The following is a 27,023-nucleotide window of genomic DNA, read 5'->3' on the forward strand; positions in this document are numbered from 1 at the left end:
TGCGTTGTCCTAGGCCTGCCGCCTCCATGGGCCCGGCCTGGGGGCCAAACAGGGAGAGGGCACAGAGGAGACACTGAAACTGTGACACAGGGATGCCATTCCCATAAGGCCATCCAGCTGGGCTGCAGGGACCAACCAGACACCTCTCCTCCCAGGGCTGAGAGAGTCCAGGGCCAGGACGCTGAGTGGGCAGGAGACCAAGAGGGATGGGTAGGCAGGGAGGAAGAGCGAAGAGGGGGATGAGAATGAGAGGGAGACAGAGCAGAGGCTGGGAGGGACTGATGTGGAGAGAGAAGTGGAAGGAGGAAGCAAAGGAAAGGAGCAAAGTCCCCTTTGTTTCTTTGAGGACCAACTTCCAGCGCCTCTGGACAGCCCAGCCCCAGCCTCCCCCACCCCGTAGCTCTGGCCAGCCCTCTGTCTTTTCTCTGCCTCCTGGGTGATCAGGATTGCATCCTGTCTCCAGCTAAAGGGGACCAGGGGCAAAGGGGCCCCTGTCCCTGCACCATGTAAGGACCGCCCAGAACAGGCCTCCAGAATCTGTGAAGGGCACAAAACACCCACGCTCGTGCCCCACCAGAAGCCCTCAGCAGGTTTGTTTGTGAGTACGTCCAGGAGGGGCTCGGAGACTGCCCAGGGACCCAAGCATCCCCAGAGAAATGGGAAATCTCACCCACCTTCCATCTCCCCTCCCCCAACCCCTGCCAGGCGCCCCCTGTTCCCTAGGTGCCTGAACCCCAGATGGTTCAGGCTCCGTACCAAAGCCAGGGAGGGTCACATCAGGTCCTCAGCCGGGTGGAGAGGCAGAGGCCTGTCCAGTTCCCCCAAAGATGCCAATGCAGGGGTGAAGGGAGCCATGGGTGGAGCTAGGGGCAGAGGTGGGGGTAGGGCTGGGTGGTTCCGTGGAGCTGTGTCTGTTTGGGGCTTTTTTGCCGCTCTTCCTGTTTGGCAGCCCGAGCTGTGACAGCCAAGGACACTTCTATGATTGCACCCAAGGGAGACGGCCCAGCAGAGAGGAGACAGCACACGGGCCCACGTCCCACCTGCGGCCAGAGCCCCAGGTGAGCGTGCCCTCCATGCCTCCAAGAGGCCAGGCCACCCCCAAGGAAGGCCGCCCCGTGCTCAGGCCCCAGAGACGGCCCTGCAGTGCCAGCCTCGAAGCCAGGGACTTGCACTTAACTGTGACAGGTCAAAACCCAGGGGCTGACAGAGGTCAGCGGAAGTCAGCAAGAAACAGCAGCCTGCAGGGATCAGGGGCACTTTTGAGAGGGGGGAGGGAGCCCAGGACAGTAGGAAGACAGCTTCCTCTTCTCTCCCACTGCTCCTTCCAGGGTCACCAGGCTTAGAGAATCAGCAAGGAAGAAGGGCTCATAACCAAGGGTCTGGGTTCAAGTCCATCACTGACAAATTCATGACCTTAGACAGGCACTTACCCCAACGAGCCTCAGGTTCCTCCTCTGTAATAGGAGCTGGTGAGAATAGGGGCTTGATGAGGACCAAGGGGACAAATCCATGCAGAGCATTTGGGACATACCTGACTTCTCGGCTGGTATTCTGGCACCACAGAGCCCACACACCATTGCCCACCCTCCCTCTCCCCACAGAGCCCACAGGGGTGGCCACATGGAGGAGGGGAGGGAGCTGAGTCTGACCACAAGCCGTTCAGATAGCAGGTCCAGGAGGCCGGGGTGGGCCACACAAGCAGGTACCGAATGGGAGAAGGAGCAGCACGTGTCAGAACTAAGAACACAGACACCATCGCAGAAACCCAGTCACCTAGAAGTACCTCGCCAGCCCACCCCTAGCATCAGAGCCTGGGACCCAGTCTCAGGATAGATTCGTGGCCTCAGCACCGATTCCTGTGCCCTAGTGGCCAGAAATGCCCACGGTGTAGGAGGGAGGTCTGGCCTGCGTGGCAGGAGGCCAGGAATCGGCAGTGTGACCCGGGCAGTGGCTCCTGTCCCCAGCCTGTCTCATCCTCCAGTCACAGAGGGGACTGAGATCTCTTCCATCCCTGACCACGTGAGTCTCTTCTCTCTCTGCTGTGGTCCCACCACCCAGGTTGGCGTGCTGGGTCCAGGGAGGACACACACAGCCACCCAGCCAGAGCAAGAACAGCCAGGGATATCAGGCCAGGGAGCAAGGAAGAGCAGGCCCCGCAGAGCTGGGCACTCCCTGGAAGCGGACCAGCGGGGCCTCCAGAACCGCAGAAGGCGAGAGGGAGTGCTCTGGGCTGACCAAGCCTCCCGCTACCCCATCAGAGGCTGTGTGGGAGCAAAATATATCTATTTATACTCCATATTTAAGATGAAGCAGGGGAAGGAGAAGGAGAGAAGAGGAAGGGAGGACGGGAGGAGCGAGAGGGAGAGAGGCAGGGGCACATTCTCAGAGCCAGAGGCAGAGCTGCAGTCGCTCCCCGATGGACTCAGCTCCCAGAAGGAAGGCCCCGGGTCTTAGGCGCCATTCCCTCAGGCCTTTGTGCCCAGCCCTCTGCTTGGTTGTCTGCTAACTTCCTGCGGGGTCGGTATCTTCATCCCCATTTTACACACGAGCACAGAGTTAAGGAGCCTGCCCGAGGCCACACCATGGTGAGCAGCCCACTGAGTCTTGAACCCCAGTCTCACTCATGCAAAGCCAAGGACCCTTGGTCTTGAGCACCTGCGTCCTCTCCAGCCTCTGATGCACAGGAGGTGCTCAATAAAAGACAGATCAAAGGAAGGAAGGGGGGACAGAAGGAGGAAGGAAGGAAGACGATAAGATTAAAGAAGATAAAGGAAGGAAGAGGAGAAGATAAGCCGGGGAGACTCGTGGGCAACTGAAAAATAAATAACAAAGGTGCTGTTTTCCAGTGTCGGGCTGGCACTGTGCCCAGGTCAGCTGCCCGACACACTCAGGGAGCTTGCCTCATCTTTTCCAGAAGTATGTGAGCCCAGATACGTCAGCCTTCAGGTATGCAGTGAGCTCTGCGGTCAGAGCAGCTCTCTCTCCTCTCTCCTTCCTTGTCAGATCTGCCCTTCCTCTTGCTGCCTCCCACCCCCCACCTGGCCAGCCAACCCAGCCTTGCCCCCTGCCCTGGAGCCAGGCCCGGCTCAGGTGGGGGCCTGGGAACAACCCCCTCTGCGGGGCAGATCCCGGCCCTGGGAGGAGATGGGAGCGTGGGGCCGGGGGAGGGGCGGGAACGCCACATCATCTAACAGGTTGGTCGGGCTGGGAGGCGTCCCGCCCTCCTGGAGGTAATGAGCACTGTACAACAGGTGTTTGCTCCTCAGTCCCCAGCCTGTCCTGCCTGCGACCGGAGCCAGCCGCCGCCACACTTCAAAGACTCGCTCGCTCATCCCTGTGCCCTCCCTGCTCCCGGGCCCGGGGGCCATGATGGCCTGCCGCTCCTGCGTTGTTGGCTTCAGCAGCCCTAGCAGCTATGAGGTGACATCGGCAGGCGGCCCCTGGCCTGAGACCTCAGCATGGGGCAGCTGCGGGGCCCCCGGGCCAGGCTTCAGCTCCCACAGCCTCACAGGCTGTGGGCCAGCTGGCACCATCCCCAAGGTGACCACCAATCCCAGCCTGCTGGTACCCCTGGACCTGAAGGTGGACCCAGCCATCCAGCAGCAGAAGAACCAGGAGAAGGAAGAGATGAAGATCCTCAATGATAAATTTGCCTCCCTGATCAGCAAGGTGAGCAGAAGTGGGAGGGGAGTCCTGAAAACTAACGACCATCAGGCCTGGGCAGGTGGCTGAATTCTGTATTTCCCCGAGCATCATGCCCCACCCCTGCCTCCAGCCAATGGGGAGCTGGCATTGCTGACTCGCAGGCCAGTTGTTGGTAGAGAGATGGGGAGGGAAGTCCCTGAGCCATCCTGGCATGGGGGAAGAAAGGGACCCCAGGATGGCCTCTGAGGGATGTCTGGATAATAATGTGTGAGGTCGGGGGTCCCCCTCCCCACAGGCATGGACTAGGGAGGAGCTCTGAGTGTGGCCAAGAGGATGCCCCCCATAGGAATGGATGGTGCAGGTGTGGTCTGTAGTCCTACTCTGAGGCAGATGGTCAGTGGAGATGACCTCGCAAGGGTCCACCCTCCTGTCCAGGCCTCTGGCCCTGTCCAGCTTCCTGGGATCAGAGGCACTGGCAGAGCCAAGGGGGCCTGTGGGGCCCCCAAAAGAAGGCTGCAGAGCGGGCACGCAGCTGTGGCAGTTCAGCAGATAGGAATGCGGGGGACGGAGGCTGCGAGTCAGAAACAGGCAGCCAGCCAGGCCTGCCCACACCCACCTGAGCACAAGGAGTGAGTCCCGGGCACGCAGCATTCCTAGACCCCACTGCCACAGCCAGCATGCTGGTGTGGCACCGGCGTCCATCTCTGCCCCTGGGCACGGGCTTCAAGAGCTCTGAGGAAGTCCTGTCCACCTCCCAAACCTGCTCCTCCCTCACCTCCTCCAAGAAACTCTCCTGCCCAGCCCTCCCAGCCCTGCTCCCTCCTGCCCTGCCCGAGAGGAACAGGCATGACAGTAACAGCTGCTGCTACTTATTGCTTACTCTGCACCAGGCACTGTCCTGGACGCTTTACATGTTTATCTCTATTTCCCTAAGCAACTTTACGAAAGAAGTCATTTTTATGCCCATTTTACAGATAGGAAAAACTCAGCCCTCTTGCCCCCCCGTAAACCAGAACCCCTACCTCCCAGTCTGCACCTTGCACTCCCTGCTTCTGTGTTCCTCTGCACGTTGCTAGTGCCCCCTGTGAGGCAGGCACTGGCAGAGAGGGGCAGAGGGAAGGAAGTGACACGTCCTGAGCATCCGCCTGTGCCTGGCTCTCTGTGGGAACTTCATAAGACATTTGGCCCACGCAGCAACGCTCCGCGGTGGCGATTCCCCTGCTCTGCAGAGAAGGAGCGTCCCAGAGGTTGTGTCTTGCTCAAGGTCACACGACCAGCAAGTGTACGGTGGTGGGATTTGAACCCAGGTCTGTGAGACACAAAGCCAATGGTCTCTGGGAGTCATTTCTCCCCCCACCCCACCCACATGGCAAGACTGCCATCCTGCACCCACACCTGCGGGGCCCAGGGTCGGGGGTGTGGAGGAGAAGTGACTGCTGGAGGATAACCATGCACTGAGGTGGGGCATCCCCACTCCCAGCCCCAGCCGGCTGCACAGAGGCCCTACGCTGGGCGGTGTGCCCTAAAGAACAGCCCGCTGCCCTGGGGAGGCAGGTCCCTGCAGAGCGGCACCTCTCCAAGCCCGGTTTAATCCCTTAAAAGGAATGCTTCGTGAGCTGTGTCATTTGGCTCAGATGGGTGGCTTTTCTCCCTGAACGCCAGGGCTGATATCACCCTGTGCTTCCGCCATGGGGACAGGAGGGTGTGTAGGCACAGGGAGGGGGCCCAAGGGCTCGGGGTCTTGTGCCCAGGGGCCAGGGCAATGCCCTCTATGGTCTTTAGCAGAACTGGAGCTCCCAACTCTCAAGCCTTGGCCTTGAGACGGTGGTCTTCAAAGTGGGACCCAGGGCGCCAGCCCTTGGGGGCCCTGGTCGCTAGGGCTCTGCCTGAGGAGCCCCAGCTGGTCCACCGACTCTACGCAGAATGTCTGTTAGCTCACGGCCCTCCATGTAAAGGCCGCAAGGACCCCAGTGGACGCAGGCAGCGGTTAAGAGTGTGAAACCTGGAGCCGAATTACTGGGTTTGAATCCTGGATCTGCCTCCGACTGGCTGTGTCATCTCAGGCAAATTATTTAACCTCTCTGTGCCTCAGTATGTATAAGTGTAATGGGTTTGTCAGAATCCAACAGGGTAATTTTTGAAAAGGACTTATCGTGTACCATGTGTGTTCTATTTGTTAAACAACAAACACCATACATGGGCCCGGCCCAGGGAGCTCTGGAACCTAGTTAGCCCCTTCCAGGCAGGAGCCTCAGAAGAGGGAGGGAGGGGCCCTGCTGAAGGAGATGGGGAGGAGCTTCGTGGATAGGGATGCAGCACCGGGCTGGAAAGAGACGTATGGGCCCAGGGGTGGGGGCTCTAGGCAAAGAGAAGAGACATGCAGGGGCCCTCCAGCCCCACAGCCCCTTCTGGCCCTCTGAGGCATGCAGAGACATCAGAGCATCAAGGAGGAAAAGGAAGAGGGTTGTCAGGCAGAGACCACCAGGAGTAGGCCCAGGCCCTGGAGCAGTGTTCTTCCACTCGCAGGCTGTGCTTCTTTGGGCAAGCACTTACCCTCTCTGTGCTTCAGATTCCACCTCCCTGCTCTGAGAGTAGCCCTGAGCTCATGCCAGTGGAAGCCTAGTACAGCTGCAGCCGTGAGAGGAGCGGGGTGAGCAGAAGCAGCAGGAGGAGAGAAGGCCGAGGGATGCAGGAAGAGGGCAGGGCCCACATCCCTCAGTGGCTGCCGGCTGGGCCTCTCACTCTCACATGCAGACAGAGGGCCTGGAGGTGGGACAAGAGGAAGGACAGCCAGCAGTCAGCCTAAGGAGGCTGCAGAGAGGGACGCCTGAGGGTGGTGAAAGGCCTGGAGGCAGGGGGATGCGATAGTGTCTTCCCCTAGGCCCGTGTGGCCTCTGGAAGTCACTGAAGGCATGGGCCTGCCCACATGCAGGACGGCACAGACAGCCCTTCCCAACGAAGAGACCCTGAGCTCTGGGGGCAAAGCCAACTTCTGGCTGAAGGCAGTGGATTACACACACACACGCACACACACAGCCCTGAGGTCTAGGACCTGCCTGCCCCAGGGGCACCGCCCTCTAAGCTTCCCTGTCGGGACTGTGGGCCCATGGGTTCCGGACCTGAAGCCGCCAAGGTCGTCAGCCTCCCTCCCTGGAGGGACCCCAACCGGGAGCTCCAGCCTGGGCTGCTCGGTTCCCACACAAAAAGCACCTCTCTCCCCAGGTGGGGGCCTGCTTTTGAGCTGGGCGGCCCAGGAGTACCGCAGAGCTGGGCCACAGAGAGTTCTGGATCTCAGTTTGCTCATCTGTAGCACGGGAGGCAGGCAGACCAGGGGCTTGCTCTCCGAGGCCCCTCCTGGGGCTGCCGCTGTGCTCTGAGGGTGGGTGTCAGCAGGAGGGGGAGCAGGGCAAGGAGAGGTGACCTCTCCTCTGCTGCCAGGGTGGAGGCAGGGAACCTGGCACCTCACAGGGCCCGGGATTAGGGGCCCTCCCCAGGCCTTTGTTCCCAGAGGGAGGAGGCTTCTGCAGGCCAGATCCTGGGTGGGGGATGACTTTCCATCCCCACCCGCTGAGACAACAAGCGACTCCTCCAGGGGCAGCAGGGGGAGGGGGCTGTCCCGAATCCCCCACAACCAAAAGGGCCCTCCGGCTGGCCTGGCTGGCCAAAGGCAACCATCTCCCAGCGGGCTAGTGCTGAAGCATGGGGGAATGAGGCTAGACGAGGGGAAGGACTTCCTGATGGAAAGGGCTTTCTGTTGCTCCTGGGTGGAGGACGCAGCCTCCCGTCTCTCCTCTCACCCCACCCTCCGTGTAAACACAGGGCTTTCGCTTGTCAAAACGGAGGGAAGGTGGGGTAAGCAGATTCCTTCCCCCCCAACGATCCCTCTCAGACACCAGTAGGACAGAAACCCTCTTGACTTCCACCCCTACTGAACCTGTTTGTCTGCGACTGCAGCCGATTGCAGGCTTAAGGTCAGCTGCAAGTGGAACTTACCAGTCCGAGTGGGAGTCCAGCAGGGGAACGACAGCCCACAAATGCATCGTCCAACAATCCTGCGGGTGCTGTCTGCTGTGGATGTCAAACGGGACTTCCCAAGGGCATCGGAGCATCTCAGGAAAACCTGGGGCTGGGGGCAGGGCAGGGAGAGAGGAGGGCCCACCTGGCACCAAATTCAGGAGAAACAGGGAGCCCATGAAGGTCCAGAGTGGGTAGCCTCCATCAGATGGGTCTGTCTGGGAAGCTTGGCCACCAAATTGCTATGTGACCCTGGACAAGTCGCTTGACTGCTCTGGGCCCCCATCTCCTCCTCCGTAAATGAAAGGGACAGACCAGCTGATCCGAAAGGCTCCTGGCCGTGATTCTGTCTCATTCAGGCTGCGATTCTGGGAGCTGGTGCCAGCAGCGGTGGGGAGGAGGCCCAGCTACCTGCCAGTGGTCACAGGGAACATCACTGGGCTAGTTAGCACAGCATCCTCACGACAACAGCCTACACTGTCCAGGAGCCAGGCCCCAGCCGTCCCCTCTGCCTCAGTGGTGGAACTCTGTCCTGGGCCCCTGCTGGAGGGGGCGGGACGGGCGTTGGGACCGTAAGAGGGGAGCAGATGGTTCTAGCCTGACAGGAGAGTGGTGGGTCAGGACAGATGAGGAGGAGCAGATAAACTGAGGCCTCATCCTGTGGAAGGGGAGCTGGGAGCGCTTCCGGGGAGGGACTGGGATGGTGGAGAGGAGAGAGGCTAGAGCCTGGAGAGGACAGTCAGGGTGGGGAAGAGGCAGGGGGAGCCCCAGGCTGGCTGGGCTGGACTGGCTGGAGGGAAGGCGAGGACTCAGGAGGGACCCTGACAGCCTGCCGGTGGCTGGGGCGTGAGCCGTGGGCTTTGGACGCCTCTGTAGAAGTCTGAGCGGGAGAGCGTAAAGGAGGCAGAGTCTGAGAGGAGCAGCTGGGCCCAGAGCCCCCAACCCAGTCTTTATCCTCAAGGCAGAACTGGCCCTAACTGGAGACAGAAGCCAGCCCAGGAAGGGCAGGTGGGTCGCAGGACCCTTGGTGACCCAGCAGCAGACAGAAGGCATACATCACGGTGGTTAAAGGATTTTGAACCCTACAGCCTGGATTCCACACCTGGCTCTGCCACTTGCTAATTCTGTGACCTTGGGCAAGTTACTGACCCTTGCTGTGCCTTGTCTCCTTATCTGTAAAGCACAGCTGATAACAACCCCTCCTCGGGTGGTTGTACCGACTTAAGGAGTTACAAATATCAAGCCTGTAGGACCAGGCCTGGCACACAGGAGGGCCACACGAGCCTTTGCTGCCATTACTATGCCAAAGCACGTGCCCAGGCTCTTCTCCCAACAGCCCTCAGAGGTGGGCAGGGCAGGGATATCATCCCCAACATCTAGCTGGGGAAACTGAGGCTGGCAGAAGCTGCGAGTCCGCGGTTGTTGGCAGGATTAGCATGGAAGACCTTTCCAGGCCCTACCGCGCTGAGTTTCCCAGACAAGATGAAACCAGGCTTGTCAAGGGCGGGGATGGGGGCAGCAGACGTGCCTCTGGTACCTCACGTTCCCCGGGGTCTCCCGCCCAAGCCCCAGGCAGGCACGGAGAGCCTCTCCTTCCACTGAGAGGGTGGAAGGGCACACTTCCACCCTCGTTCCCCCTCCCCTCCTCTAGCTGGCCTGCTCCTCCCCTCGAAACCTTGGCTAACGGGCTCCACCTCTCTCTGATCTCCTCCTTATCTCACCATCTTCCTTTGAACAATCCGCCATTGGAGATGCGCTCAGCGCGCGCACTGAGGAAGGTCCCGATGGGCATGCGCAGAGCAGACGAGCTGCTCGTCCCCAGGGAGGACCTGGCGGGGGCGACCGGCCGACTCCCCGGCGGCCCGCTCACCGCAGCCCATCTGCTCCCCCAGGTGCAGGCCCTGGAGCAGCGCAACCAGCTGCTGGAGACCCGCTGGCGCTTCCTGCAGGGCCAGGACTCGGCTGCCTTCGACCTGGGGCACCTCTACGAGGAGTACCAGGGCCGGCTGCAGGAGCGGCTGCGCAAAGTGAGCCAGGAGCGGGGACAGCTGGAGGCCAACCTGCTGCAGATGCTCGAGCGGGTCGAGGAGTTTCGGATCCGGTAGGCTGCGCCCCGTGGGGCCGTGGGCAGGGGTGGAGGGTGAGGCCAACCAGCGCTCAGGTGCGAGGTCCGGGGACCCCTCGAGCCCGGAGAAGAGGAAACTTCTTTCAAGAACGTTTCTTTCCTCCAGACCATTATTGAAGACCTACTATGTGCCCGCTGGTATTCTAAATATTGGGAAGATACAGTAGTGAATCCACAGCTCTCCCCATATAGTGAATGCAGTGAAATGAAGTCAGTCTGGTGCTGCCTGACAGCTAAGCCTCGTGCTTGCTGGCCCCCGGGCACCATTGCAGCCCTGGCCCCTATCCCCTCCTCTCCAGCCCTTAAACACGCTTGCTCTCATCCACACATCCTACTGGCAATGGGAAACTGTCACAGCCAGAGCAACCGATGGTCGCCTGCTGTGGATGTGGCCTGAGATTTTGACCTCAGTTGGGCTGGAAAGAGAAGGGGGTGCATGCAGGCGGGGGACAGAAATGGGGGGTTTTCTTTGAGTAAAGAAGCAGTCCCCTATAGGTAATGCCTGCCTGACCTCAGCAGCCAACTTGGGATCAGCAAGATGAGGAAAACACAGCCCCAGACTGCTAGATGCTTTCGCAGCTTAGCAGGGCAGGTGGACAGGGGGACAAGCAGCTGGCAGGCAGTACAGTCAAGTGGTTAAGGGCATCGCCTGGGAGGGGTCAACTCCTCGCCCCCACCTCTCACTAGCTTTGTGACCTCGGGCAAGTTACTTACCATCCGAACCTGAGTTTCCTCCTGTGTGGAGTGAGAAGGGTGTGGGCTGATGCCTGGCTGTTATAAACGCCACTCTCCCATCCCCTGGAAGGCTGATGTCCCTGACACGGCACACAGCGGTCCTTGACGCAGGTTTGCTGAACTGAACTGGCCGGTCCTGAAAGGCAGACCAGGCACTTGGGTGGCTCAGGGAGAGGTGACCCTCTCAGACCAGACAGTGGCCAGGGTTTCGACGACCAGGAGACTGGGTGGAGCAGAGAGTCTCTGTGCCCCCTCCTCGGGTCTGGTCTCCTTGCCAAGAGGCCCCCAGCCAGGACGAGGGGAGGACACAGTATGGCTGGACCCCTCTCCTCCTCCAGTGGCGGGCCTAGCCCCAAGCCCTGCGCTCCAAGGTGCGGCCTCAGTCTCAGGAACAGCCAGCTGGGCCTGGCTGGAGAGTTGGGGCAGCCTGTCAGGTGTCCAGTGACCTGGGCTGTGGCTCAGCTTGCCCACTACCTCTCTACGTGACCTCTCTGCTCAGGCCACACTCAGAGGAGATGGTCACACAGAAGCTCTCCCTCCTCTGGCGGCCTGATTCTTCATCTGTGGATCTGGCTGGAACTTTCCTGCCAACAGGCATGCTCTGCAGCCCTGGCCTGGGCTGGACCTTGTGGCTGGGCCCCTCCCTGGCCTGGGGGCCACCTCTCTCCCAGCCCTGCCCTCCTAGGTCCTGGGAAACACACACAAGGAGTCTGATTGCCCTTTCTGAGCTGCCCAATTGTGACATCTGACCTCTGACAGTGACAAGGTGAATGGTGTAGGTGCACCAGAATCTGTGACTCATTTCACGAGACCTTGTAGGTCTCTGGCCCTCAAAGGATCAGAGAATGGCAGAGCTGGATGGCGGCCTCGGAGCCTACTTTTACGGGGAAGGAAACACAGGCCCAGAGAGGGCAGGGGCTTGTCCTCAGTCACACAGCCATGCATGCTAAGTCCTGTCCCCAACTTCAGCCCGCCAGGGTGTGAGCCTGCTCCCTAAGCCCCGCCAGAGCACCCTACGGAGCACCCTGTAACCGGAAGTTCTGTGCAAACAGTCTTTGTTGTTTTAATCTGGCTCAGCCCCTCATTTGATCTGCTGCCTGATTTTGCTGTTTAGGCTCAGGGCATCTCTTCCCTTCCAGGGTAGGGAACCCACTGGAATCAGGGGAGGTGAGGCTGAAGGGCTTCTGGGGCTGCAGGCCGGAGCCAGGGAAGCTGCAGCCTGGCTCTGCAGAGCCTGGTGGCCCCAGGAGCCGGGAGACAGCAGGCCAAGCCCTGACAGGGAGGGGTGTGCCCTGCCTCCGCAGGGCCGATGAGATCAGCTTCACTCCTAGAAATAAACAAGTTGGGGGGTGATGAGCTGAAAAGGGCTGACGGGTATGGGAGCTGGGAGCTGGCAGACTGGCAGGGGTTGGGGGGTGGAAGCGGGGATGACATCACCTAAGCCTCTGGAGGGATGGAGACCTCCAAAACTCTGCTGTAACCAGCACCCCGAGGATCAGCTAGCTGACCCTTCTCTTTATAAGGATGAAGCAGAGGCCCAGCGAGGGGAAGCAGCTTGCCCAAGGCCACATAGCAAGTGAGTCAGGAACACTGTGTACAATCGTGCAAGCTGTTCACTGCACAAGAGCATCTGATTGAGGGGGTGAACTGGGGCTGAAATCCAGGAGAGTGGATGAGAAGGGGCAGAGGGAAGGCTGCACAGAAGGATGGGAAGGTCACTGAGGGGTAAGGAGGAGGTCTGGCACCTCGGAGAGCCACCACTGCAGGTCTCACTAAGGTCCTGCCCCCAGGAAGGCAGAACTCTGCTCTCCAGAGGGGAGAGGAGAAGGCGAGAGGCTGGACCACCAGGCTTATGTTGGGAGGGCCAGTCAATGAGGGGCTTCTTAGCTTGGGGCTCCCCAGGCCCCTGTCCCCAGGGCAGCGAAGTCCTCAGAGGCCCCCAGATCCAGTGGGAAGCCTGCTCACCTGAGCTCAGCCCTGAGGATTTGCAAAGGATTCACAGAGAACCGCTGACTCTCTCTGCAGTGAGGCTCCCCACGATTTCTCTCCAGAAATACCAGGGGCCACGGCAGAGGGGATGAGGGCCAGCGCCTGGGGGTGGAGAGAGCAGAGTCGGGCAGTAATGATAATAGCTGCAGTGGGTGCCAGGCACTGTTGTAAACACTTCATGTATTCACTTCCTTATGACATCACTATTGTCATGACTGAGGCACATGCAAGCAGCTTCTCCAGGGTCACACGGCCAGGCAGCAAGGAGCCAGGATTTGAGCCCAGGTCGTCTAGTTCTGGAGCCCCATGCTTAACCACACCCCACACTTGCCTCCAAGCCCTTCTCTGAGCCTGCATTTCCCCATCTGTGAAATGGGACCAACAGGACCTCCCTAGCCGGAGGCTCTGAGAGTCACAGGAGAGGGTGCAGGTACAGCTTCCTGGGCATTTTGTTCACTCTGGCAGACCCCAGATTGCAGAACAGTTTCCCTGGCCCACCCTCTGCCCCATCCCCCAACCTGCACCCTCAAAGCCCCTGGTCGACCCTCAGAAGCCACTGCAGTGGCCTGGGAGAGTGTGCGCACTGGGCACACTGAGTTTCAGAGACCCAAGTGCCCTGTGGCTCTCGCCCCGCTGGGGTCTGTCCCCTCAGCTCCTCGGGGAGGTTGGTGGAAAAGAAGGCCTGAGGGTGGCAGGTCCAACCAGCTGATGTGGGCGATGGGTGACGCTGCCCCTGCTGTGAGGTGAGGGGCTGGGGCAGGCGGGCGGCTGTAATTAGAGCCACGGGTGATTCAGGCATTCCCTGGAGAGGAGGGAAGAAAACAGGAAGCCACGGAATCCCCGCATCGTCTGGGGCAGGCAGGGCTGAGGGCGGGACATGTGCGGCTGGCAGACACCCACCCCTGGGCCAGGACAGAGGTCTTGTTTGGAGGGAGGGGGTAAGGTCAGGGATCCAGAGATCCTGTCCCCCCCGTGCCACAGTGTCCTTGATCCAAACACAAGGTGGACTTGAGTGAGGAGGCAAATCTGAGAAAGGAGGGTAACCACCTTTGTTGGGTACATCTGTCGTTGCATCGGCAAGGACCTTGTCAGCCCCCATGCATGCACGCACACGCACACACACAGGCACACACGTACACGCCCACCCCTGGTAGACAGGGAGCCAAGGAAGGAGGGGTGGAGCTACCTGCCAAATACACACTGTGGGTCCCTCTGACTGCAACATCCACACATTTCTGTCCTCCCTCTGGAGGGAACATGATGGAATGTTGTCCTACGAGCTAGCAAAGCAGAGGGGAGAAGAGGGGAGCTATGGGGCCGGTGGAGGTGGGAGAGGGGGAAGCGTGAGCGGGATGCTCAGAGCAGACTCCACCAAAGCCACAGCTTGTTTGGAACTGAGACTCGTGGGAGGAGATAGGAAGACAATGAGGGAGCAAAGTGTCAGGGTGCAAGAGCTGCACAGTCAAGAGAGGCTTCCTGGAGGAGGTGACTGTGGGCGGAGCCAGGAAGGAGGCAGATGCCACCTAGAGATGCTGATCATCAGGAAGGAACGAGAGAATGGGGCGCAGATTTGCCTGCTTCCCCAGAGCCAGCACTAGGGGGTCATGGGATCAGAGGGGATGTGTCAGAGAGGATGAGGGGCTGCACCCACCTGAAGGAGGGGCCACTCTTTTCTAATTGGCACAAGGCATCAAATGGGACAGCAGAGGCCCTGAGCCCCACCCAAGGAGGGTTAACCAAACCCCAAGCCCCACCACATCCCCACATCCAGCTGAGCAGGCACCCTCTCTCTCTCTCCCTCTCTCTCTCCCCTCTACCCCGCTCCTCCCAGGTATGAAGAGGAGATCTCCAAGCGCACAGACATGGAGTTCACCTTTGTCCAGCTGAAGAAGGTAGCTTGTCCTCCTGCCCCAGGGGCTCCTTCCTCATGGACTCTGCCCCCTCTTTCCCTGAGGATCCCCAAGCAACGCCCCCAGAGGCTTGAGTCCCAGGACCACAGACAGACAGAGAGACCTGTCCCCACCCTGCTCCTTCTCCCAGGCTCCGAGCCAGGTCACCCCCATCTCACCCAGGAAGCAAAGTGCCCCCTACGCCACTCCTGCCCTGGGACCCCTCCACTCGCTCTGCCCTCACTCACCCCTACTCCCATCCCCAGGACCTGGACGCGGAGTGTCTTCGACGGACCGAACTGGAGACCAAGTTAAAAGGCCTGCAGAGCTTCGTGGAGCTGATGAAAACCGTCTACGAGCAGGTGAGGAGACGGGCCAGCGTCCCACAGAGCCAAGCGCTGACTGGTCCACGGGTGAGGGACGCAGGGGAGGGAAGGGCAGCGAACCGTCAGCGGTCGCTCCTGGTTCCAGCCACAGACGTAACAATTTCCTAAACCCTTAAACCTGTGCTGCTGTCAGTCATCTGACACGTCCCCTCGTCACCGATGTCGTGGAGCATGGGCAGGTCCCCACGGGCCTCTCTCCCAGGGGAACCTGTGCCTTCTTGTGTGTGGAGTGCTGAAGGCATGCAGGGGACCAGGAGCATCTGGGCAGGTGGGGAGGTGACCTCAGAGGAGGGAACGGGGGCCTTGACCAGCCGTTCCTATTGAACTGATGTCTCTCTGGTCCCTGCAGCCTCGGTCACAGGCGCCCACAGTTCCAGCTCTGATAGGCATGCACTTTGACCTTCCCCGTTTGGGGCTAAGGCAGGGAAGACCTGTAGTCGGAGCCTCTGGTCCCCAGACAATACTAGCTTCTAATGGAACAAAAATGACCCAGTAGATGCAGACAGAGGAGCCTCCATGCACATTCACACTTGTCCCTAAGTCCTCAGCTGAGTCTGGGGGGACAGTGCGGCCCGCATACGGCCCTGGGGATGACAGGGCATGGCGGCCTGTGTGCTGCAAACTGCTGGTGCCAAATGATGGCAGTGCAGCCAGGGTCAGAGCAGGCATCAGAGTCACCACTGCCATCACAAAGTTCTGCTAAAATGGCCCTAGGGGACAGCTTCATGGCCCTGTCCCGCGAGGAGGCAGCTTGGGCCTCATGGCTGCACATGGGCCACACTCCTTCCGAGGGCTCAGCCCCCAGCAGGGCTTCCATGGGCCTGAGGCCTGTTTGTGGACATAGGAGGCAGCATGACAGAGGGAGTATCACTGCCCTTGGGCACAGCGGGGAGGCAGCCCTCCCGGGCAGACCACCCAGATCAGCCACCCGGACGGAAAAGCCGCCTGTCCCTGGCAGAGCCCTCCACAGCCAGGCCAAGCCTGTGGGCCTGATCAGGGCAGCGTGCCCACTGATTGGCTGGAAAAGTGGGCTAGGGTTCCTCTGCCCAAACCGGCTGTGGGCTGGAGCGCGCAGGCGGACAGCAGCAGGGCCAGTGTGGCAGAATCTGCGCTCCGCTCTGCTCCCCACAGCTCCGCCAGCCCGGAGCCAAGCTCTAAGGCAGGTCGGAGGCCCTGCAGGTGTGGAGACCTGATGGAGGAGGGCCGGGCATGACCAGCGATATACCTGGGCATTGCTCGAGGCACACCTGCCAAACTTCTCGGCCCCTTCCCCAATCCAGGGCTGCAGATTCCATTCAGACTTTGCAGCCCTCAGACCCCAATTCTGACTCTACCTTTTTTTACCATTTCTGTGACTTTGGGCAAGTTATTTCTCCTCTCTGTGCCTCAGTTTCCTCCTCTGTAAAATGGGGAGAGTCATAGTACCAGGGTCGTAGGGTGGTGATGAGGATTAAATCCATTCATTCATTCATTCATTCATTCATTCATTTAATGAATGCTGACTGCGTGCCTACCCGGTCAAGCTGGGCGGGCCAGTGCCTGTTCTCGGGAGGGGACAGCTTAGCCAAGAGGGGACAGGGAACAAGCAAGTAAGTGTCTGAACAAGATCGTTTTGGAGGGTGCAAGTGCTGAGATGCAAAGAAAGCAGAGGACGCAGCAGTGCTGGATGGAGTGCTTCAGGCCCCGAGGGCAGGAAGTGTCAGAGGCGGGGCCAGCACACCGAGGCCCACAATGGGAGGTCCGCCAGTGGGGAATGGAGGGGGCAGGAAGAACTCTACAAGGCACCCAGCAGGAGCACGTCTGGTGAGGAAAGGGAGAGAAAGAAGCAGCCGTGGTGAGGGCAGAGCAGGCAGGAGCCTCTGGCCCTGAGGTGGGGTTGGACCTTATTCAAAGTGTGATGAGCAGCCCTGGGGAGCCGGGGGGGGGGGGCCTTAAAGGGCAGGGGCGATGCATGCAGAGGGGGTGAAGGATGCGGCTGGAGCTGTTATAGGATCGCTGTGGAGAAGGGTTCTGCAGCGGACAGCGGGCGCTCAGCACATTAGAGCGCTTCTTACTTCTGGAGGCAGCAAGGGGGCAAGTTGGTTTGGGGATGTGAGGTTTGCATTTCTCCCCATGCACCGACTGCCATGGGTGGGCAACACTGACCCTTTGCAAAAAAGATCCCCACACCAGTGGTCTCTAAGCAGGCACAAAGATAACGTGAGCCGCATATGTAATTTTAAGTTTTCTACCAGCCACATTTTTTTAACAAAAAAGGAAAGGAAACAGAAAAAATTAATTTTAATAATATATTTTGTTTAGCCCAATACGTCCAAAATATGACTATTCAACATGTAATCAATATAAAACATTAATGGGCTGGTTTACATTCTTTTTCTCACACTAAGTCAAAATCTACTGTGTTTTGTACACATAGAGCTCAGTTCTGACTAGCGGCCTTTCAAGGGCTCACTGTCACATATGCTAGTGGCCACCGCAGCGGGCAGAGCAGGTGCAAGCAAAGGACGGTGCCAGCCACGGCCACCTCAGATGGAAGGAGAACAGGGCGGGGCGCGAGTGGCCCCAGCAGGGTGGACATGCCAGGTTCAGCCTTGGAGCAGACACCAGATCAGGAAAGCATTGCTGGATAGTCCCACTCTGTCCCAGAAAGCAGGCCTCCCCTCTCCCTAACACATCCACAGACTCCCCCCACACACACACACAAATACACACGACACACACGCACAAGACACAGCAGGATAAGTTCTGAAGAGCCTTTCCCAGGAACCGGGGCCATGGGCTGCTCAGGGCCTCACCTCCACCCTGCAGCCTCCCGGGCAACCCGCTGCCCCCCACCTCCAGGCACACAGGCTGCTGAGAGGACCCTGAGGCGACCCAGACCCTCTCAGCTTCCAAGGTGCACTCCGGCTCCCGAGTGCGTTTGGGACCCGGCTGCATCCAGCCGGAACACCGCCTGCCCCACCCATAGACTCTGGTTCCAGGGAGATTAGCTGCGGAGTCTGCTGACAACCCCCTGCAGCCGGGCGCTCCTCCTCAGATGCCCATCCCTGAAGAGGGGACCTGGTGTGTCTAAGCCACTTTGGTGCCCGCCTGCGTGGTGCCAGGGTGGCTGCTCCAGGGACGGGCTGCTCTGGCCTGGACGCTTCGTCCCGGCTCGGTCAGCTCCACCAGTTACATTGATGGTAGTTCACTGAGTACCTACCATGTGCTAGGCTCTGTGCTGCGTGCTTTCCCGACGTAGCCTCCTTTAATCTTCACGACAACCCTGCGAAGTAAGGATAATGGCTAAGGGAGCACAGACTTTAAGAGATTAAGGGAGCAGCTTGGATCTGAATCCTGGCTTAGTAATTACGTGAACTGGAGCAGGTTCTTTTCTCCCTCTTTGCTTCAATTTCCCTATCTGTAAAATGGGGAGAATAACAGTGCCCAGCTCACTGGCCTTTTGTGCGGATTTATCTTGTTAATGTATGAAAACACTCAGAACAGTGGCTGGCACATGGTAAGTATTAGTAAATGTCAGCTGTTGTCACTTTTATAATTATACCCATTTTACAGATGACAAAACCAGGGCTCAGACAGGTTTAAAAACTGGGCCGGGGGGCCAGCCCAGTGGTACAGCGGTTAAGTTTGCACGTTCCGCTTCAGCAGCTGGGGCTTCGCCGGTTTGGATCCCGGGTGCGGACATGGCACCACTTGCCAAGCCATGCTGTGGTAGGCGTCCCACATATAAAGTAGAGGAAGATGGGCACGGATGTTAGCTCAGGGCCAGTCTTCCTCAGCAAAAAGAGGAGGATTGGCAGCAGATGTTAGCTCAGGGCTAATCTTCCTCAAAAAAAAAAAAACTGGGCCAGGATCACCCAGCTAATAGGAGGTGGTGGTATTAGACCAGTGCCATTAAGCATGACGTTCTACTGGGCGGCATTAAGTTACCCACTCAGTGACTGACCTGGGGACCGTGACAAGGGTGGTCACACGCAGGGCAGTCTCCTCTGCTCTGGCTCCCAGGTGCACAGCCCCTCTAGGGGCCCATCCCACGGTGGCACTGCCACACCACACAAGCCAGCATTGTTATACCCTCTGCAGCCCGCAGGGCTGACGTGTCTGAACAGGTCTGCAAGTGTTCTGAACCCTCCGTCTCCTGCTTGTTTACCACGTACACGTCAGCCTGCCTCTGTCAAGAGAGGATCTGAGCTGCTCCATCAGCCGTGTCTCACCAATCCTTTTACCCTGATGAGGAAGCCCTTGTGCAGAGTGTTCTCACGGTGTCCTGGCCTTTTCCTGGCCCGTGACAAATGCCAACTGAGGCCTGGCTTAGAAGTGCCACTGGAGGGCTTTATCTGGAACTCCTGTGCTCAGTGACCCCCACAACATGTAGCCAAGGAACCCCCAGAGCCGCGTCTCTGAGACTGTCCTCAGCCGGGTGCTGGCCAGGCTGTGGTTTCCATATGGGCAGCATCCATCTCTGATGGTGACCGGGGACAACAGAGGTGGGGATGAGTCTGTGGGCCCATCCACGTATTCTGGCACCAGTCAGGCCTCCTCCTGCTTTGCCCAGAGATCTCTGTTAAGTTCATTTGAAGATCAACCAAAACCCCTCCTCAAGAGACCTCTAAGGGGCAGCTAGCCCCTAGGCTCAGGGTCCTGCCGGCTCCAGGGCGGAGACAGGGTGCCCCCAGAGGGACTTCAGGATGCCCACCATTGCCTAAGCTCCTTTTCCAGGAGCTGATCCTTGTCACCAGGGGTGCTAGTGGGCGGGGCCGGTCAGCGAGCAGACAGGGGAGTGGCAGCCTTCGCCAGCGGGGCTCCAGCCACCCATGTGGCTCCAGCCGACCCACCCGACCCTCCAGTCTACGGCCACGAGAGCTGCAGGTCAGCAGGACCAGGCTGTGTGGGAACAGACTCAGAGGCTCCACCACACCGTCTCTGAGCAGAAAGACGGATGGAGGGTCAGGAGGGGCCCAAGTCAGGGACCAAGGGCAGAATGCCATCATGAGCCAAAAACCGAATCTGGATCTGAGCAGGCCCCCAGATCCAACTGCCAGTTTTCAGGAAATGCAGGAGGCAGAGGAGCACGGTAAATGCCAGCACACGATGCAGTCAGTCTAATCCGGGCTGTGGGGACGCCACAAAGCGAGCAACCTGGTGTTTTCAATAAGGAAAAAAAAATAAAGATGGGGCAGGGGTGGTATCTATAAAGTAAGAGAGACTTGGAGACACATGGACCAAGTGCAATGTCCGGACCTTGTTTGGATCCTGATTCAAACAAGAAAAATATATATACACACACACCCATGAGGCAGTCAGAAAAATGGGAACACTGACCAAAATTTGAAGACTGAAGCAAGGGTCAAGGGTGGCCTGTGAATGCCAGTAGGAGTAACCGCCATCTGTGCCTCGCCTCCCCCAGGCAAGCCCCACCCACACCTCCCTGGGCGCCTGCCACCCACCTCTCCAAGGCTCCTCTGCCTGACCCTGGGACCTCTGCCTCGCCCCCTTGCTCCTCCTGCTCACACTGCCCCACCAGGCCCAGGTTGCTGTTCAGCACTTGCAGGGGAAGCCGCCCAGGGCCTGAGAGGTGACACTTTGTGGCCGCTTATGAAGACCCCCATCCCCACCTGCCTCTGCACACCACCGAGCATTCAGGCCAGAAAGCTGCCGGGCCACAGGTGTGATAAGAGGCCAGACAGAGGCTTCAGCTCCTGTCTCTGCCCCTGGAAGGGAGCTTTACCGGAGCAGCCAAGGGCTCTGAGTCCGGCTCTGCACTCACGGCTGTTTCCATAACTTCTCTGTGCTCAGTTTCCTTCCTCTCTGTAATCTGGGCTAACAACTGCACCACGGAGATGTGAGGATGCCCGGGGAGCACTGAGCACACAGGCTGGCCTGCAATGAGCCCCCAGGGAAATGGGAGGTTTGCCACTTCCAGGGGTCTCTGAGGACATGGATTTGCATTTCCTAAGCAGAGAAGAGGAGAGAGAGTAGGGTAAAAGGAGGGATCTTAAAGGACAGGGAGAAGATGAAAACACTGAGACGAAATCCTGTTGCTGTTGCCAGCAAGCCCCTCAGCTAGATGGGGAGGGGGCGGGAGCCGTGAGTCTCCTGGGTGACCCTGAGGTCGCCACAGCCTCTGGCGGGAGTGGGGAGTGCAGCCTGTCGGCCCCCAGCCCCACTCCAGCCCCTCATCATTCATGGGCTTGCATTCCAACATCTATTCAACAAACCCAGATGCTCCCTTGCGAGATGTGGGGGCCGAGATGAACATGTCTGCGCCAGGCCCTCAGGGAGCCCCCGGCCAGTGGGGGAGGCTGAGGCGCACACCACTGAGCCACAGTGTGAGGAACGATGAGCAGAGGGGCCAGACTCCCTGAGGCCCCAGACACCCTGGGCGTTTTCCCCATCAGCCAGGGCTGGGCAACAGTGTAGACAGAGGGGAAACTGCAAAGGAATCAGGCTTGCAGGGTGAGCCTCTGGAGCCGGGAGTCCCTCACTGCCCCTCCGCTCAGAAGGGGAGGCCAACCAGGGGTAGGAGCTGCTTCCCAGGAGTCAGAGCAGGGAGGCATCTGACCATCGCTCCAGGGGGACAGGGAGTAGCCTGCTGTCTGCTCGCCCTGGGGACTGTGCGTGGCTGCGGGCCCTGGTGCCCCCGACCAGACCTGAGCCCCCCACCTCTGTGCCCGGCCAGGAGCTGAAGGACCTGGCAGCCCAAGTGAAGGATGTGTCGGTGACCGTGGGCATGGACAGCCGCTGCCACATCGACCTGAGTGGTATCGTGGAGGAGGTGAAGGTCCAGTACGACGCCATCGCGGCCCGCAGCCTGGAGGAGGCCGAGGCGTACTCCCGGAGCCAGGTTCGGGCAGACTGCGCAGGGCAGAGAGGCAGCCAGGACAGGAGGGGCTGCGCTAGTGATGGCTGCAGTCACCTGCAGCTCATGGGCTGAGACTCTGAGAGGGGATGGGGAAGCACAGGGGGGCCGAGACCACGGCGGAGGGTTTGCAGGCAGGGACAGAGAATGTGAGAGCCCAGCAGTGTGCTGGCTGAGGGGTGGCAGGGGGCGGGGAAAGCTCACAGTCTGTGCCTTCCAGAAGCTCACATGGTACTGCCACCCAGCAACACCAGGCCAGGTGCGGGCTCAGTCTAGGGCAGCCAGGAGGAAGCCATCCAGAGACACGTGGTGGGGGCAGGAGAGGGGCACTGAGGGGGAGGCTGGCCTGGGGGTGGTGGGCAGCAGAGGAGAGGGAGCTGGGGAATGAGAGGGACACAGGGAGCCGCGCCTCACTGCCACCTCCTCCACTCCCTCCAGCTGGAGGAGCGGGCCGCCTGCTCTGCCGAGTATGCCAACAGCCTCCAGAGCAGCCGTAGCGAGATCGCTGACCTCAACGTGCACATCCAGAAGCTTCGATCCCAGATCCTCTCCATCAAGAGCCACGTGAGTGTCTGGAGGACCACCTGGGGGTGGAGCAGGGCGGAGCACCGGGACGCACACTCTTACCCACACACTCACCCATGCTGAGCACATGCAAGACCTGACCGAGTGACCCTGGGCAGGTCACTTAGCATCTCTGTGCCTCAGTTTCCTCACCTGTCCTCCTGAGATGGCTATGGGGATTACATGAGCTCTGCGTGTAAACATGCTCTATACACTGCCATGTTAGGGAGCCTCCCACCACATACACCCAGAGCCCACGGCCTCCCTCCCAGGCCTCCAGACAACCACACAGAGAGAAGGGAGTAGAGGCCTAAGCCCCAGCTTCCAGCCAGGACGAGCCTTCTGAGCAGGTGCTGCCCTGTGGGGACAGCTGTGACCAGCTCCTCTGCAGGCTTGTGGTACCTCCCTCTTTGGTGGCCTTTGGAAAGTGTCACCTTAGGTCTAACTAAACTCCTCTTGCTGCAATGCCACCCATTACCACTCCCAGGAGGGCCGCTGCTTAGCCCTCCCTCCCCACACACACCCCACCAACGACAGAGGTGAGTCCTGGCCCACTCTCTCCCTCCCACCCCTGCTCACGGGCCCCTTCCTCTGCCCTCCTGGCTACAGTGCCTGAGCCTGGAGGAGAACATCAAGGCGGCCGAAGAGCAGGGCGAGCTGGCCTTCCAGGATGCCAAGGCCAAGCTGGCCCAGCTGGAGGAGGCCCTGCAGCAGGCCAAGAAGGACATGGCTCGGCAGCTGCGCGAGTACCAGGAGCTCATGAACACCAAGCTGGCCCTGGACATCGAGATCGCCACCTACCGCAAGCTGGTGGAGGGCGAGGAGAGCCGGTGAGGGGGGGGGGGCCAGCAGGGTGGGGCTGGGGGAGAAGGAGGAATGGAGGACCAGCCTACACAAAGTCAGCTTCCCTCTCCAGCATGATGCTGTGAACCTGGGTTCATGTCCTGGCTCAGCCTCTTACAAGCTGGGACCTTGGCCTCTTGCAAACTGGACTCAAGGCTCTTACAAACTGAGCCTTGAGTGCTCAGTAAATGTTAGCCATTTATGCAGGAGAGATGGGACAGAGGCCCAGAGAGGACAAGCTGGCTAGCCAGGGTCACACAGCAGGGCAGCCCAGGGCTGGGAGTGACAATCAAGAGCTGCCCTGCACCGGCCAGTCCCCAGGCCCCCAATCCCAGGGGAGCTTAAGCCACAGGCTCCCTTCACATCCCACCATGTCTTGCCTCCCCAGGATGGACCTGCCTTCAGCCACCATGGTCAGCACCGTGCAGTCCAGATCGAGAACCGGTGAGTCTCCTTGCCCCAAGCGCCCACGGCGGGGCGGGGGACGGGGTGCGGGGATCAGGACCCTAAAGGCATCATTTTAAGTGGCTCAAACCTCCAGCCCCTTCCCTGCCCCACCCCTTGTTTCCCCTGTAGCTGCCTCCAAGTCCCGCCTCTCGAGCGCCCCCTCCCGGAAAAAGCAGCACAGCAAAGGCGCCGTGATCCAAATCACCGAAATGTCGGAGAAGTTCCTCTCACAAGAGTCCGAGGCCTCAGAGTAAGGCAGCTGGACCAGGAGCCCCAGGTCCCTCCTCTGCAGCAAGAGGGACGCTCGCCGGACTCAAGAAAGCAGTTTTCAGCCTCTAGGTTGGGAGGGGAGGCACACCTGACCCTGAACTGAGAGGAGTGTTCAAAGGGTGACTGCTTTTTTGTGGGTTGCCAGGGATGGAACAGGACTGTCACCAGCTATTCGGAGCCACTCCGCTCCATACCAATATCTCACAGTCCCACTCTTCCCACCTTCTGGCCAGAGGTTTTCCCCACTGGGTAAACTGGAACTGGCGGTCCGTTTCATCTCCACCTCCCGGATCCTCTGAGGCTCCTCCCCCAACAGAGGGCTCCCACCAAGGTCCCTTTGACCCTTTGCCCAACCCTTGCCTAAACTCATATCTCAAGCCTTGCCTTGCCTCTGCCCCAGGACTGAAGCTGGTGCCTTCACTCACCCAGCCCCGGCCAGCCGTGGACCAGGGGCTGATGGGGACCGCTTGGGCACCCTCCCTGTATCTGGAGTTCCCGGGGAGGCTGGGTGCAGAGTGCCCCTGTCTTTCATGACCACCTGGGCTCCCCAGAGACCTGACAGTATTAGGGAGTGAGGGGGAGCCTCCCTGGGTGTTTGGAACCTGAGCCTAGACCTCTGAGATCAGCCCAGACACCTGTGTCCCTTTCCTCTCCTGTGGGTCCCTCCCAGCAGGTCACAGTCAGAATTGGCCAGGCTTCCCGGCCAGCTCCCAGCACCTTCTCCAGAAGCTATTCTTGCCATGATGAACTCCCTGGGGGGAAGGCCGGATGGCAGCCTGAGACCAGGCTAGAGAATCAGACCCTCCCTTCTCCTCCCTGCCATCCTGGGGTTCACCACCCTCCTTGAGATCTGAGCTCTGCACCCCCGCCCAGGTGTTTCCCAGCTTGAAACCTGGCTTTGGCACACCAGGCCCTGGAGACCCTAGCCCACTCCACCCCCACCATGAAACCCAGGCCCACTTCCCATGAATCCCACGTCTCAGGGCCTCTGTTCTCTCCATAAGGCCACACAGCCTGGCCCTCCCCTCCTTTGCGTCACTGCGGAGCCCAGGAACACCTCACACCTGCTGGTTAGAGCTCCTTCTTGTCTTCCCCCTCCACCTCTCCTCCCTCCATGCCCACTCCCCTGCCCAGGCAGGGCCATGAAGAAGGCACGGTCCAGGCGGATCTGGGAGCTTCTGAGCCCTTGAGATCAGGCTGGGGAGCCCCTGACAACCAAAGAGAAATTCTGCATCCAACACAAAGATGTGGGGCTCAGAGGAGGGCTCCCGTTTCCTCCTCTTGGCTCTCGCCTTTGGGGCAGCTCCAGCCTCCCCATCCACAAGCCGCTTTCTCTCCTTCCCTCTCTCCTCCCTACCTGCCCCTTGCCTCACCTCCTCTTCTAGCCCATCTTCCATTCATTCATCTCATTTTCCAGGACTTGGTGGCCCCAGGCCTTGGCCCCTCCTAGGCTCAAGGTCCTTCAGGCCTGTGGGGGGCGCTGAAGGGCCACTGACTCAGAGGGGAGGGACTCAGACATGTACACATCCATGGAGTCCCCAAAGGGTACTGCTGCTGCTTTTTCTCTGCCTATTTATTGGTTTCCAAGGGGGCAAATCCTCAGTGGGGATACAAGATATAGAAAGTATATATATTATTTTTTCATAACTTATGTGGCTTTTAACTTATTGCTTCCCTTCCTGTTTCTGCAAAATCAGTGCTGTATATTCTACTATCTGGATAGACAACACATGCCCCAGCCACCCCACCCAACCGGCTGACGATCTTGGGGCAGTGCACCCTTCTCCCTGCCAAGGGACCAATAAAGTGCTGAGATTTGTCCATGGATAAAGCCGCGTGTCTGTTTTTGTCTCCCCTGCAAGGACTGGTCAGTCACTGGTCAGACAGGTCGACCACAGGACTTGGGGAATTCTCCAATGATGGGGAATGGGGTCCAGGGACCTAGTTATACCTTCAGACCAATGCAACGTGACACAAAATGGTCTCCTGCCCCCCCATCCTACAAGGAGACTGCACCAGTGTTGACCGCCCTTCCCAGGCATCACATGGCCACCTTAGCAAGCACAGACGCGAGGGCTCCCCCAAGTGGTGGTGGGCTCCTTCTCAGGCACTTCTGCCCAACCCATCATGGGGGTTGGCACAGCCCAGACTGTATTTTAATAGGTACAGGCCCGATCCTGCCAAATCAAATGCTAGATCAACAGACAAGGATCGAGGACCTTCAACAAGCCCAGCTCAACGCAAACATCTAGACTGGTCCCCACTCCTCAACCTCCAGAAGCTCCCGGTTGGGTTGAGAGATGAGCTGTTGACTGAAGAAAGCCATCCTGGACTTCCTAGCCAAGTGAAGAAGGTCAGAGAAAGAAGACGCTTGTGCAGGGAAGCCAGGAATGGAACAGTCTGCTCAGAGGAGGTGGGGCTTTAAGGGAACAGGGAGAAGCCAGATGGACTGACGGGGGAACAGGTGTCTCTGGACAGGTATCCTGCAGGCGAAGAGGGGACTTTGCAGCATTTGTATCCTGGCTCACCCACTCCCCGGCAAGGAGACAAGGACTCCTCCGACAACAGAGCCTCAGTTTCCTTGTCTGTACAATGGAGCATTCACCCTCCCGACTGACCTAATAGGGCATTTGGGGATCTGGTGAGGGAACTGGGTTCATTCCTATCAGGAATCCCACACCTCTTGCTTCAGGCACTCTGAAATGCGACAGCTCCACAAGCATAAAGGGTTATTAGTGAGGACGCTATTGTTATCACAGTCCACGGTATGGATCAAAGACAACCCACCAGCTAGGAGACCAAATACAGACAACAGGCCTCAGGCTGGCTCTAGGGCACAGCACAGCCAGGCCCCTGGGCTGGAGGTCCGGAGACTTCCATGCAGAGTTCCTCCATTCTCCTGAGGCTCCTGAGGGATGGGCTGTCTCTCAAAACTCAGGAGAAACTGATGGATAAACCACAATCCCCTCCAGGAGGCACCTGGAGCGGAGACCAGCGCTCTACTTACTTTATCTTTGTTTTCTATTCTCTTAATGTCAGAATTATGAATTTCTGACCACCATTTTGAATTTCTGAACCTGCATATAAATGGTATAATCAAAAAATATATAACATATTATTTCCTTCCTTCTACTTTCTTTAAACTTACTACTTTTATCATTTTCCAACTTCTTGAGTTGAATACTTTAATTTTCCATCTTTCTTCTTTTTCAATAGGAGATTCTCAGAAAATCATAAATTTCCTTTCAGGTACCATT

At 59.0% G+C, this 27,023-nt stretch overlaps 1 protein-coding gene across 2 annotated transcripts; it reads left to right on the top strand.

The window, feature by feature from the left end:
* The first annotated feature begins 3,129 nt into the window (after positions 1-3,129).
* On the top strand, positions 3,130-25,593 carry KRT80 (keratin 80). Of its 2 annotated transcripts, none has more exons than XM_046662907.1 (10): positions 3,130-3,194; positions 3,267-3,669; positions 9,552-9,760; positions 14,340-14,400; positions 14,664-14,759; positions 21,463-21,627; positions 22,081-22,206; positions 22,816-23,036; positions 23,438-23,493; positions 23,626-25,593. In XM_046662907.1, exons 1-10 carry the CDS (start codon positions 3,145-3,147, stop codon positions 23,748-23,750), a joined length of 1,512 nt encoding a protein of 503 aa, XP_046518863.1. In that variant the 5' UTR covers positions 3,130-3,144; the 3' UTR covers positions 23,751-25,593. The 2 variants fall into 2 exon arrangements, with proteins under 2 accessions (XP_046518863.1, XP_046518873.1); XM_046662917.1 differs by having other exon boundaries at positions 23,591-23,731.
* The last annotated feature ends 1,430 nt before the right edge of the window (positions 25,594-27,023 follow it).

This window comes from Equus quagga, chromosome 1, assembly GCF_021613505.1.
Source record: "Equus quagga isolate Etosha38 chromosome 1, UCLA_HA_Equagga_1.0, whole genome shotgun sequence".
Classification (NCBI taxonomy): Eukaryota; Metazoa; Chordata; class Mammalia; order Perissodactyla; family Equidae; genus Equus; species Equus quagga.